The sequence below is a fragment of the Microtus ochrogaster genome, unplaced genomic scaffold (genome assembly GCF_000317375.1).
Source record: "Microtus ochrogaster isolate Prairie Vole_2 unplaced genomic scaffold, MicOch1.0 UNK44, whole genome shotgun sequence".
Lineage (NCBI taxonomy): Eukaryota > Metazoa > Chordata > Mammalia > Rodentia > Cricetidae > Microtus > Microtus ochrogaster.
In genome coordinates this window covers 1,602,491-1,615,621 of record NW_004949142.1, presented here as the reverse complement: position 1 = coordinate 1,615,621, position 13,131 = coordinate 1,602,491, and the positions used below count along the sequence as shown (strand labels likewise).

Here is a 13,131-nt window from a genome sequence, read left to right as displayed (position 1 = left end):
CTGGCCCTTTAACTTGTCCTGCTCCAGCCTCTCAAGTAGCTGGGATTAAAGGCCTGTCCCACCAGGCCCAGCTAAAGAATGCTGCTGCACTGTGAATTAGCTGGGGAGGCAAAGCTCTTCTGTGACCTCCGGCTCCCCCTAGCGGTGCTTTTTTCCCAACAGGACAGGTTGCCAGGCCCTGTAACCTGCTTGCTTTTCACTGTTCTCTTCCTGTGGAAATTACCCATCCTGACCCCCGGTCCTTTCCAATCCCCTACAGTTAGCACATCCAGACTGGACTTGGCTTCAGCTGTGTCCCCGCCAGGGCTTGTGGTCGGCCTGCATTGCCCGTCTTCCCCAGGCCACTCCAGATCCTGATCGTTTTTTTAAACATGTAAATCCATCCATCAGAGAAGCAAAGCCCTTCCAAAGAAACAGAGAGCAAAGAGAAGCCAGCACTTTCTGCTTTGGGCCTTGAGGTGGCAGGAATGGTGTCCTAGCCTCAAGCTTTGGTTTCTATAGGACTTGGAGCCAGTGCAAGGCCAGCCTAGCCCCACCCCCACCTTGCCCTATGGAATCTAAAACGCCACAGCCTAACAGTCCCGTTAAGGGTCCTTGCTGACAGGTTGGAGCCCACGATTCTCTAGGTGACGCTTTCCCCGTGTCACGGGCAGGCAGCACCCTGGTATTCATCTCTAGGGCTGCCTGTCACTGGACTGTGCCCTGCTGGCCTTGCTCCCTCCCCATTTAAGGAGAAGGGACCTTAGGAATTAGTGTTGGCACCAGCTTTAAGCCAAAGGCCATGGCACCTCCTGTAGCCACCCCTGGCTGTCTTGGACAAAACCCAGATCGCACTGGAGAAGAGGCCCCAGCACTCTCACTCCAGCCTGTCCCTCTCCCCATGGAGAAGGTTCACTTTTTCTTTATTGTTTGTTTTTGTTTTGGGGGAAGGGGCATGGGTTGATGACAGGGTTTGTCTGTCGTTTTGGAGCCTGTCCTGGAACTCTGTACACTAGGCTGGCCTCGAACTCACAGAGATCCGCCTGCCTCTGCCTCCCAAGTGCTGGGATTAAAGGCGTGCGCCACCACCGCCTGCCCCTTTTCTATTATTTTTAAAAACAGTTTCTCTTCTGCCCTCTCCAGGGCTCTTCTGTGATGCAAGTTACAAACATACTGCCAGGTTTTCCCCAGGGTTCATCCGCTCCCTGCCTGATGACAGGAAAGAAACCAGGAAGCCGAAGGGGAAGGAGGCTAAGATGGCCTTGCTGGGGGAGAGGGCCAGGTGTCCTGCTCCTCGACTTAGCCGGAACACCTGAAGGTCCCAGGGTTGGAGGCTCCTGAAGCCCAGTAGGCCACTGGACAAGATGCCAATCATGGTCCTGTCTCTCACTGAGGACCCAACAGCAGCTCTCGGCATCCAGGTATGCTCAGCACCTGGTGACCGGGACTCCCATGGTCCCTTGCTCCAGAGAGGGCTCTGTGCCATGATGCCAACATCCACTGATCCCGTCAGGGAGGCCCTCGAGAGTTCTGAATGCAGATGTGGACAAAGAGTGTGGCTGGGGACAGCGAGGCGCCATCCTTGGAGAGCAGGTGGATGTGGCGGTACCCTGTGAGGAAGGCAGCCGCGAGTCAGAGGCTGGAGCCCCGTCCTCTCATTCCCTCCTCATGCCCACCACCTACCTTGCTTCAGGCTGTTGAGGGGCAGTGTGAACTGGCCCACAAAATCATTGGGGGAGGTGGCGTCATAGTCCTCCACCACAAACCGCACCAGCACCAGCTCTGGGACCCGGAGTTGGAACTGCAGAGTCTGCTCCCAGCAGGGGTTGAAGCCTAGGGGACAGGTGTGGTAGTTGGAGTTCACTGGCCCCAGAGCCTGCCCTGCCCTCCCACCAGCCCCTCGCTCACCATTGTTGAGCACGTAGTCAGTCTCCTTGTGGGCACAGTCGGCGGGCACCCCGTGGATCTCCACGCGCACCAGAGGATCCACGATGGAGCTGGGCTTCTCTGCATTCAGCTTGGGCAGCTGTTGTGCTGTTAGCACCTATAGGAGGGGGAGAGGGCAGGTTCTGCCGGGCCCCCCCTGGGGCCATACCCACCCTTGCCCCTCCGGAACTCTAAGCCCTGTGTCCTTACACACTGTCTCTCCTGTACAAATGCAGACATGTGGGTTGCCTCATGCCATGCCCATTCCTGACCTCCCTTGTCTTTCTTCCCCTCAGACCGGTGCCTCCCCAGATCTAGCCTTAACCTGAGGTGGAGGCGTGGACCAGGCTGCTGACCTGGACTGTCAGAGTAGTTCTAGGGGGTCCAGGGTACTCCGGGTCAAAGGTGGTGTCGCACTGCCTCAGGTGTGCAGGCTTCAGGACATAGCCACACTGCCCGTTTATGAGGAAGCGCCCTGTGTTGAGGTCCATCTCGTAGCCTGGAGTCTGGAAGTTCAGAGCCACTGTGGAGCAGACAACATGGTTGAACAGAGGACTCTGGGCGGCTCTCTCTCCTCAGGACAGATTCGGGAACGAGCAGGCTGGACAGAGGACCCAGTGTCCAACCCTCTAGTTACTTTCTGTCCCAATCATACGTTCATCTTCACCTTCTCCAAGGTGGGGTTGAGGTGGGGTGTGCTAGCAAAGGCCCCTGCTGTCAGAGCCAAGGTCTGAAAACAGAACACATACTTCCAGAAAAAAACATGATCTTCTTGGGCAGAGCTCAGTGCCCCCTAGAGCTCATCTTTATCAGTATTGACTTAGCAGAACCGTCAAATAAATATGTGTGTGTGTTAAGGGCACTTGGAAATAAAGGTTTTAAATTCCTTTCTTGCTAGTTTGGTTTTTTAAAAATACAGTCTTACAACCTTATAACCCAGGTTGGCCTAAACTACCTCTGTAACAAAGCTGGCCTTGAATTCATAATTTTCTTGTCTCAGCTATCTGAATGCTGGGATTCAGGCATGCGCCACCATGGCCGGCTCATGTCTTTATTTCTACCCTCGTAAAGATATAAAAAAAGGTGGAGAGCAGTAAAATAGCCAATGCTGACCCATAGCCTACATACACATGCATGCATGCACACTTGGGAACATACGAAAATAAGTAACTTTGTTTTATGTATTTTGAAACTCATGTAACCCAGGCTGGCTGCAGACACATGAAGTAGCCACGGGCCAAAGATGACCATGAACTACTGCCCCTCCTCTCCCTCCCTCCCAAGTACCAGGATTGCAGATTACAGGTGAGGCATGTGCCTCACACAGAAGTGTAACTCTTGGCCAGGCATCGTGGCACATGCTTCTAATCTCATCATTCAGGAGGCAGGGGCAAGTGGATCTCTGTAAAGCCAGAGTGAGCTCCAGGACAGTCAAACACACACACACACAAAGGAAAGAAAAATGTAAGTTGCCAAGCGTGGTGCATACCTTTAACCCCAGCCCTGGGGAGGCTGAGGCAGGCAGATTTGAGGCCAGTCAGAGTTGTATAGTGAGATCCTGTCTCAACAAACCTACATTTCAGAGCCCTTTAAACACCAATGCATTTACTGCCTTCTAGAAAGCTCTGTGACTACCCACTGCTGAAGTGCCCATCCCCGCCCAGAATTCCCTGTTTATAGCCCCACTCACCCAACTGACAGCCCGAGTTCCACATCTCTTGGGGGTTATAGTTGGCTGAGTTCATCCGCAGCCCCATCGGGTACACTCTGGTCAGTTGCTGAGTGTTGAGCCTGACAAAGCTGTTCCCTAGGGCAGAGTTGGGGCCAGAGTTCTGTCCCTGGCCCAGTTCCAGGGTCTGTCTACCCACCCATCCCCCACCTTCACCTCAGCTCCTCCCTCTCTTCTGACCTAGGGTGAAAAGGCACAGAAGAGGTTGCTGAGGACCAGAGAGAGAGGCAGGGACACCTGGCAGCCACACAGTTTGACATCTGCATCACCCATGGCCACACTCTTGACTCCCTACACCAAACACCTGGTCCTAGGCTGCCAGTCCTTGTCACTCATCCTGCCCACGCCCCCAGCTGTGCCTTGGGTTCCTGGAACTCTTGCCATGGTTGTGATGCCTCTGGGCCTTTGTGTAGCCTGTTCTTCCTAATTAGAGACCTTTTCCCCTTCTGCTTCCTCCTTCCTCTACAGTGATGTCTTCTCAGGCATGGTATACTTCAGGAAGCCTCCCGGGACTCAGACCTCCGGGCTATGCCAGCCCTGCCACTAGCCAGACTGGTTAGTCAATGCTTTGACCACCACTAGGTGATGAGTGTGGTGAAGACAGCCGCCTCAAGCCTCTCCCATTTGTGGCTTCTCCACCCACCCTCAGCATGGAGCTAGGCCATCATTCTCCTAGCAGAATCTTTCCTGGTCCCCCTGATGTCCTTAGGTCCCCTTAGAGCCCCCTCAATCTTTAGAACAACCTCAGGATCCCCATCCAGTCCCCAAGCCTGCAGGGTTCCATAACCTCCTGTTCCCAGATACCCACTCTCTGGTTCCTACCTGCCTCCCGGGTGAACTTCCTGGCCTTGCGCTCGCTGAGGGAGCCAATGTTGCAGGGTTGAGGTGGGCCAGGCCGGGGGTCCAGGGTCCGCAGGCGGGCGGCACAGCAATACACAGCCAGTGCTGAGAGCTCCGGGGAGATGGGCTTGGCCTGGGAAAGCAGCCACAGTGGAGAGCACCCCGCTCAAGGCCCCTGCTCTCACCTGCTTTCCCAGCCTTCCCCACCCCCAGCCCAGGGGAAGCACTCACCCGCCTGCTCTGCTCTGCAACCTCCAAAGCCTCTTCTGACTCCTCTTCCTCCTCATCTTCATCCTCCCTGTCTGACAACACCCGGCCATCTTCCTGCCGAGCTGGCAGCTTCTTCCCTTTCACCAAGACCCGGCCCTTCAGCTGCTGTAAAGGCCAAGGCAGACAAGTGAAGCCACCACCATGAGAGTGGCTGGTAGACAAAGGGGCAGGAGAGCGACAGGAGAGTGTTCCTAACAGGAAAATGTGATCCCACCACAAGGCCACTGACGGAGGGTGGTGAAAAGGGTGCCATTTGTCAGAATGCCACATAGCAGCCCTTACACTGCTCAAAGGCAGCTTGGGATCTAAAGGGAAGGAGCTCCCTTCCAGAAAGATCTTTCTCTTTGTTTGTTTTGTTGCTTCTTCTTTTAAGACAGGGTTTCTCTGTGTAGCCCTGGCTATCCTGGAACCTGCTCTGTAGCCCAGGCTGGCCCCGAACTCACAGGGATCTGCTTGCCTCTGCCTCTCGAATGCTGGGATTAAAGGCGTGTGCCACCACCGCCCGGTTCAGAAAGACCGTTCCTGGAAGGAATGACTGCGGCACATATAATCACACGACCCTTTTGTGTAAGTTTTTCGTTTGTTTGTTTTTGAAGCAGTCTTACATAGCCTAGGCTGGCCTCAAGTGCAATATTAGAAAGATAACTTTGAATTTCTGATCCTCCTGCCTTTGCCTCCTCTGTGTTTCTGTCTCAGTAAAGACAGGTGCCCGACAACCTGCTGATGTCAAGTTCATGGCCAGCTTGGGCCAAAGAATAGCCAGTCATGGCTGGGAATATAGATCATTGTTAGAGTTTTGCCTATCATGCACAAAGTCCTGGTCTCTACCTGGGCACTATATAAACACTCCTGTAATCCCAGCTCTGAGACAGAAGCAAGAGGATCAGAAGTTCAAGACCATCCTTGGCTACATAAAGAGTTGGAGGCCAACCTGGGTTATATGAGACCCTGTCACAAAATAATGGCAACAGTAAAACAACCAAACAAATAAATGAGAAAATCTTTGTGAACGTAGGTGTGCATATATGGAAAAATTCACACACACAAACACTGGAAGAGCCAGGCAGTGGTGGCGCACGCCTTTAATCCCAGTACTCAGGAGGCAGGGACAGGCAGATCTCTGTGAGTTTGAGGCCAGCCTGGCCTACAGAGCGAGTTCCAGGACAGGCTCCAAAGCTACAGAGAAACCCTGTCTCGAAAAACAAAACAAACAAACAAACAAAAAACTGGAAGATGGTTACTGCTAATGAAACAGAGTGGAATAGACGTGAGAAGCAAGTGCTCCCCCCCCTTCTTTTCAGTACCAAGGCCTCATGTAAATGGACGGAGTAACTGCTGGATTGCTGAGCCTCACAGTGTTAGCCCTACTTATCTGCAGTCCTAAGCAGTGGCGTCTGGCAAGAGCAAATGGCTGGGAAGGGAGATAGAGGGGGAAAGAATGTCAACTCAGGCCATGGAGGTGAAAGAGGTTGGGCCTACAGGTCCCTGCAAGAAGGCACACAGGCCAGGTGGGCAGAGCAAGACACAGAAGGTCCAGTAAGTGTATGGGCTAGGGCCAGTCAAGGGATGAGGAACTAGACAGCAGCCAAAAAAATAGTTGGGTGGGGGATGTGAGCTTAGCTGAGCAGGAAAAGGTTCTGGCAGAAAGAGGTGAGGGGTCCCAAGCCAGGGGGAGGACATGAGTGACAGGGGTGGGTCACAGTCAGACCAACCCACCTCCCAAGCTGCGGGTCTGGGAGCATCACCTCAGGAGACGGCAGCTCCTCGGGGTTGTGGGAGTCCAAGGCCTGTGTCACCAGCATGTCTCCCAGGATGTTTCGAAGGTGGCGGGCCATGACAGCCTGCTGTTCCAGCCCACAGTGGTTCTCAAGGGATAGGATAACAGGATAGGGAGACGACTGTTGGGAGGTGGAGGAAGGAGAAGACAGGCAACGGCTCAGCATCACCCTGTGCCGGTCCCTGTCCTACACACAGTGTGTCTCTTTCAAGACAGGTAGGGACGGACCACGTCTGTAGGACACGAGACATTCTGGCACCAAGGTATGTGTGGAAATGCTAGAGGTCAGGTTTGGGGGTCTCTGGGAAAGGGTGGACTGTTGGGGGACTGAGGACAGCTTCACCAATGGCTTGTTTATAAATGCTCATTGGGGTTTAGATTGGCCACGTCAGTGACGTTGCAGATGCTGTCATCGGTGAGGTTGTGTACCCTGATGGCTGCAAAGCGTATGCAGGTGCCATTGCTGGACTTGAGCTGTGATCACAGAAGTCACGAGTTGGCCTCCCCTAAGCCCCAAGGTTTTCTTCTGGAAACTTGGTGATGCCGGAACATTTGTTAGCCACAGGGATGGGAGGAGAGAGCAATTCAGTTTTACTTTACTCTCTGGGCCTCCTATTCCCACAGCACTTGGTGAATGAACGATGCTCTGGGAAGGGCAATGGCTCTGGGAGGGATAAGAGATTGCTAGGAAGTGATCCGATCCGGGGCTGGGCATGAGGTCCCAGGGGCTTACCTTGAAAGCATGGTCGTGCACGACTTGGATCACATCTTGAAAGAGGATCTTGGTGGTGAGCGTGTGGCCATGATAGATGATGGGTTCCCCTCCTGGGCCCTCCCAGCAGTCAAGTTCCACACAGCGGCATCCCTGGGCAAAGGCCCTACAGTTGACAGACAGATGGACCGGCAAAGTGTGGGTGTGCCGCAGGCCTAGCCAGGGAGTGCAGAGCAGAGAGCCCCCTGCTCTCATCCTCACCGATGTACCTAATGTAGGCTTCGGTGCTGCTGGGCCCTCCAATCTGAGAGTCGGTCAGGTAGGTGTTGTGAGAGGAGGAGATGAAGTAGTGGGCTAGGGGCTGGTTCATGTCCTGGAACACACACGTGTGGGCCATGTTCAGGGCAGCCCCCTCAGGCGACAGCAGATACATGATGAAGCCATCCAGCGTCAGGAGCTCATGCTGCTTGGCTATAGGGAAGAGGAGGAGAGAGGGTGGGGCTATCGGGGGCGGGGTTACAAGTCCAGGTTCTAGTAGCCCCCATGGCTGCTGATTGACTGTATGCACCATCTAATCCCCCAAGAACCCTGAGGGGCAGCCATACCATGGTGCCATTTTACAGGTAGAGATGTAGAGCCTGGAAGTGGCGAGGGGACCTGAGGGGACAGGCAGTGACGGCAGAACCTGCTGGGCAGAAATCCGGAGCTGCTTGGGATCAAGGCTGTGCTCACCTACCTGTCTCGTTGAGCTCATAGGTCTGGATAAGTTTCCGGGCACAGGCCAAGGTGGCACCATCCTCGCCCTGGTCTTCCAGGAACTCCAGCAGCTCAGAGGCGCTCAGCACACGGTCCTCACCCGAGTATCGGTGGAAGATCTCCTCCAGTTCAGGCCGTTTCAGCAGCCTCCGTAGGAATGCCTCGATCTCGGCCCCCTCCAGATGCTCATTGTTGGAGTGGTCACACTCCTGGGGAATAGGGAGGTGGGGCTCAGAGGAGGGGACACTCTGGGGAACGTGTCATAATTAGTGACACGCTCCGTGATCGTAACGGCTAGAAAAACAGCAACCACTATTTCCCGAGACTCCAGTTCCTTAAGCCCACAGCCCTGAGTGATCTTCAGGAATATAGAGTCTCAGGGTTCACACCTGTCCATTTGCACCATGGCCTACCCCAAGGATCAAGATCAGAACTTGGGGTGCACAGTCCACCTCCCCATGTACTTACTGTCCTCATAAGACACCTACTCAGTGAACAGAAGTACACGGGCATCTGGGCTCCTTTGTCTTTGCAGGGCACAGGCTGGTCACACTCAGCATCCACACACATCTCTGGCAACCACCCAATCAATGTGCACCCCAGAGCTCCCACACAGGCACAAGAGGTGGAGGGGAGGAGACTTGTGTACACTGTGCACTCGAGTGTGTCTACCTGTGCTCCCACGTGCAAGCACACAGTCACATGGACAAGTGGTGCCCTGCAGCTCAGCCTACCTCTGAGCCCTGCCTAGAGGAGTCACATAAAGTTCTGGTTCTCTTGCTCCAGGGAATGGGCAAGGTTTTTTTGCCTCCAGAATACTAGGATTAAAGGTGCGCACCACCTCACCTAGCCGGAAAAGCCCAATTAACCAGGCTCAGGTGTTGCTTTTGTTGTTGTTGTTGTTTGAGACAGGGTTTCTCAGTAGCTGTGGAGCCTGTCCACAGAGCTGTGGAACTCGCTCTGTAGACCAGGCTGGCCTCGAACTCACAGTGATCCACCTCCCTCCGCCTCCCAAGTGCTGGGATTAAAAGTGTGCGCCTCCACTAGCTGGGAGTGTTGCCTTTCTGTATGGAGAGGTGGCTCCCTACAAAAAAGCTGGAAGCCGGGCGGTGGTGGCGCACGCCTTTAATCCCAGCACTCGGGAGGCAGAGGCAGGCGGATCTCTGTGAGTTCGAGACCAACCTGGTCTACAAGAGCTAGTTCCAGGACAGGCTCCAAAGCCACAGAGAAACCCTGTCTCGAAAATCCAAAAAAAAAAAAAAAAAAAAAAAAAAGCTGGAAAAGTAGCTGGTGTTTATCAGAAATTCCAGCTATTCCAGAAACTGAGACCAGAGGATCACAAGTTCAAAGCTAGCCTGGGCTACATAGTGAGATCCTGTCTTTAAAAACCCTGGATAGCTAGAGCTAATGTTTCAGATGCTGGAGTGGGGAGAGGGGTGCGGGGGACGCGCCTGAATTCACCTTGAAGAGGCGGTAGGCATACATGTCATTCATGTCCACGTTGACCATCCTCAGCAGGCTCTTGATCTCCTTGAAGCTCATTTTACTGTCCTGGTCGGAGTCGGCCCGGTGTAGATAGGACCATATCCAGGTGTGTGTGCTCAGGAAATACCAACGATAAAGTGGCCCCCTGGCCAGCACTAATAGGATGTCAGGACCTGGCTCAATATTAGAGACTGTACTTCCGTCTTAGCCCCGGGGATGTCTGTGTGTGTGTGTGTGTGTGTGTGTGTGTGTGTGTGTGTGTGTGTGTGTAGGGGGGTGTTCCAAGGGCACAAGGGCCACATCTTCACAGGGCCCAGTTCCCCAAATTAGGAGGTCCTTCCTATTTCCTCCTAGGAGTGGGAATAGTGCTTTTCTCCACTAAGGGCTCAGGCCAGCCGGGGTGAGCCTCCATCCCCATTTCAGAGCACCGGGAATTGTCTCAGCCTAAGCTCCTTAGGCCAGGAACTCTCTTAGGACAGGTCCTCCCTCCCAGCCCGGCAGGATATTGGTCTAGCCGCTCCCTCTGGCTCATGGCATCCAGGCGCTCCCGCAGCTTGGCCAGGCCTCGCACCCAGCGCTGCGCCTCCTCCGCAGTGGGCGCCGCCAGGTCCAGGTTCTTGCGGCGGCCCTTGAAGACGATGGTGAGGCAGCGCGCAGGCGCATAGGCGCCCCCGAAGCGCCGCAAGCCCTCCGACTGATGGCCCTCCCGGACCGCCTCGATGTGCTGCACGAAGACTATGATCGAGGCAGGGTCAGATAGCGGCCATGGCGCCCGCTGCTGTCCCCACCCCCCTGCCCCGCGCCACCCCAACCCACTCACAGATGTGCTGCGAGGGGGCGTGCGGGATGCGCCGCTGGAACCACACGCTCAGGCCGTCCTCCTGCAGCCGGTACAGTCGCTCCTTGTGCCACGTGCGTGAGCGGATTTTGAGGAGCCGGGAACCCCGCAGCATGGCTTGAATATCCTCATCCTCCGTCAGGCCTGCAGGGACATCGGGGTTGTTGGGTCTGGCCCTGCAAGGGAGCATCCCTGTCCAGCAGTCCCTTGCACTGTCCCCCAGCTGGTGGAGGATGGGGGAAATGAGAGGCCTTATGCGAGCTTAGCCACAGCCAGGCCTCTGCACCCTCCCATTGTAACAAGCCACATCACCACGGTTACTTGCTTGAAGCTTTGCAGCCCCAAACACCCCTTCCAGGCTGGCCAGTAAGAGGTTCCCGCTACTGTGGTTTCCGCAGTTCCCAAGTACAGTGCCTGGGACTCGGGTCTCACTTAAGATTACCCTCTCTTCCAGCCACCTCCACCAAAAGCTCAAGGGCCGGTGAGATGTCTCCGTGTGTAAAGATGTTTGCCCTGTAAGCCTGGCATCCCGAGTTCTATTCCTGAGACCCACCCACAGGGTGGAAGTAGAGGACCGGAGGGACTCCAGTCAATTGTCTTCTGAGTCTCTCTGTCTGTCTGTCTGTCTGTCTGTCTGTCTGTCTGTCTCTCTCTCTCTCTCTCTGTCTCTCTCTCTCTCTCTCTCAGATTTGGCCACCAACAACTTCTTCCTTGATGTGAAACTTCCAGCCATCAGGAAGTCGTAGTGTCGTCCCACTATTATCTAACCTAAATCTAGCTGCAACCCAAGCTCCTCGCCTCCACCTTCCCAAAGTGACTGGAGGGGGTGGGGCACTCTGCCTCCAGAGCATCAGGCCAAGGACTCCAGAAGTCCCGCGGGGCTGATCTCCAGTCTCTTGGGCCACTGCACTTCGGGGCCCTTTTGCAGGGTCCATCTTTCTCTTCCTGTTTCCCCAAGCACCCGGGAAGTGGGAGGAAAGAGGTGACGGAATTTATATCCAAGGCACTGTGGAACAAAGTTCCTACCTGTCACCTCCCAGTTACTCACCTGAAATTGCTCTAAGCCTTTGTTCTGCAGATAAATGGAGACTATATAAATGCCAGCCCGCTGCACAATCCTACACTCCCCAGTTACTATAGCCCACACCTGCCCTGAAGGGTTCAGCCCAAGCCAGCTCAAAGCCTGGAGCCTGCGCTGAAACATCCCAAAAGGTCAGACAACAAAGGGTCACCAGCTGGGACAGCAGAAGAGGGAACCAGACTCTTTGGAGAGCCTCGCCCTTCAGCTGGAGGGGACAGCCAGAGTTTCCAGAGGCCAGGAATTTGTCTGGATGGGAAGCGACCACATTTTTTAATGTTGGCAACTAAGTCAAATTGAAAAAGCAAAAAACCAAAAACCACTGTGAGGCAAACAACAGTAAGTCTCCCTCCTTCTTCCTTTTTTCTGTCTTCCTTTTTTTTTTGTTGTTGTTGTTTGCTTTTTGTTTTTTGAGACAGAGTTTCTCTGTATAGCATTGCCTGTCCTGGAACTCTCTCTGTAACCAGTCTGTCCCTGAACCCACAGAGATCCACCTGCCTCTGCTTCCCAAGTGCTGGGATTAAAAGTGTGTGCCATCATACGTGTTTGTGCACATGTGAGTAATAAGTGCTGGGGTGACCCAGAAGAGGAAACTGGTTTCCCGGGAGCTGGAGGACGGCTGTCAGTCACTATGCCCAGCCACCAGGAACTGAACTGGAGTGAAAAGCAGTCTGTGCTCTTAACCGCTGAGCCATCTCTCTGGCTGCAACATCTCCCTCCTCCCCCGCCCCAATTCTATTTTCTTTGAGACAGGGTCTACTCTGCAGTCCAGGCTGCCTGGAACTTCATTTGGTAGTCCACGATGGCCTCAAATTATATCAATCCTCCTGCATCAGCCACTGGAGTGCTTTCATCACACGTGTAAGCTAGGGCACCCAAACCTTATCTCTTACTCCAAGGCTCCTGCTTGCCCAACTCTGACCTGAGTCTGCCTGCTCCGCACCACCCCCACCGACTTTGTAGTGAGGGTCCTTTCCTGCTTTTCTTCCTCTTCTAGCTGAGTTCAAAGACAAGCTCAGCCACCTTCTCCTCCAGGAAGCCTTCCTGACTTGCCTTCACATTGGCGGGTTCTCCCTCCCTGAACACCAAAAGGCACTTTCTTCTTTTTAAAAAGTTGAGCGTGGTGGCTCACACCTGTAATCTCTTAGCATTCAGGAGGCCAAGGCAAGAAGATTGCTCTTAGTTCAAGGCCTGCTTGGGTTACAGAGCGAGTTCTAGGCCGGCCTAAGCTACAGAAGGAGACTCGGTTTTAAAAATAAATGCAAGGAGCTGGAGCTAGAGCTCAGCAATGAAGAGCACTGCCGGTTTCCCAGAAGACCCACACTGGGTTCCAGCACCCACCTAGGGCAGCTCTAGGCTCATAATGCCAGCTCCAAAGGGTTGAGGCTCTCATGTCATGTACAGACACTCACACACATACACATAATTAATAAATAAAATAAATCTTTTTTTTTGTTTTGTTTTTTTTGTTTTTCGGGACAGGGTTTCTCTGTGGCTTTGGAGCCTGTCCTGGAACTCGCTCTTGTAGACCAGGCTGGTCTCGAACTCACAGAGGTCTGCCTGCCTCTGCCTCCCGAGTGCTGGGATTAAAGGCGTGCGCCACCACCGCCCGGCATAAAATAAATCTTAAAAACAATCTCAGCACTCAGGAGCCAGAAGCAGGCAGATCTCTGAGTCTGAGGCCTGGTCTGGTCAAATTCCAAGTCATCGGTACCTACATAGTGAGACCCTGCTTTGTTTT

General features: G+C 54.0%; 1 protein-coding gene across 1 annotated transcript in view; it reads right to left on the bottom strand.

The window, feature by feature from the left end:
* Nucleotides 1-1,064: 1,064 nt before the first annotated feature.
* Nucleotides 1,065-13,131, bottom strand: part of Plcd3 (phospholipase C delta 3) — a 21,452-nt gene continuing 9,385 nt past the window's right edge. The window contains exons 2-15 of the mRNA XM_026777038.1: nt 10,295-10,456; nt 9,981-10,209; nt 9,451-9,580; nt 7,970-8,198; nt 7,503-7,704; nt 7,255-7,399; nt 6,490-6,642; nt 4,706-4,849; nt 4,457-4,607; nt 3,596-3,712; nt 2,262-2,428; nt 1,888-2,023; nt 1,663-1,812; nt 1,065-1,589 (exon numbers count right to left, since the gene is read on the bottom strand). Of these exons, the coding sequence (XP_026632839.1) occupies nt 1,489-1,589; nt 1,663-1,812; nt 1,888-2,023; nt 2,262-2,428; nt 3,596-3,712; nt 4,457-4,607; nt 4,706-4,849; nt 6,490-6,642; nt 7,255-7,399; nt 7,503-7,704; nt 7,970-8,198; nt 9,451-9,580; nt 9,981-10,209; nt 10,295-10,456 (2,216 nt within the window). The 3' untranslated portion in view covers nt 1,065-1,488. The remainder of the gene's footprint in view (nt 1,590-1,662; nt 1,813-1,887; nt 2,024-2,261; nt 2,429-3,595; nt 3,713-4,456; nt 4,608-4,705; nt 4,850-6,489; nt 6,643-7,254; nt 7,400-7,502; nt 7,705-7,969; nt 8,199-9,450; nt 9,581-9,980; nt 10,210-10,294; nt 10,457-13,131) is intronic.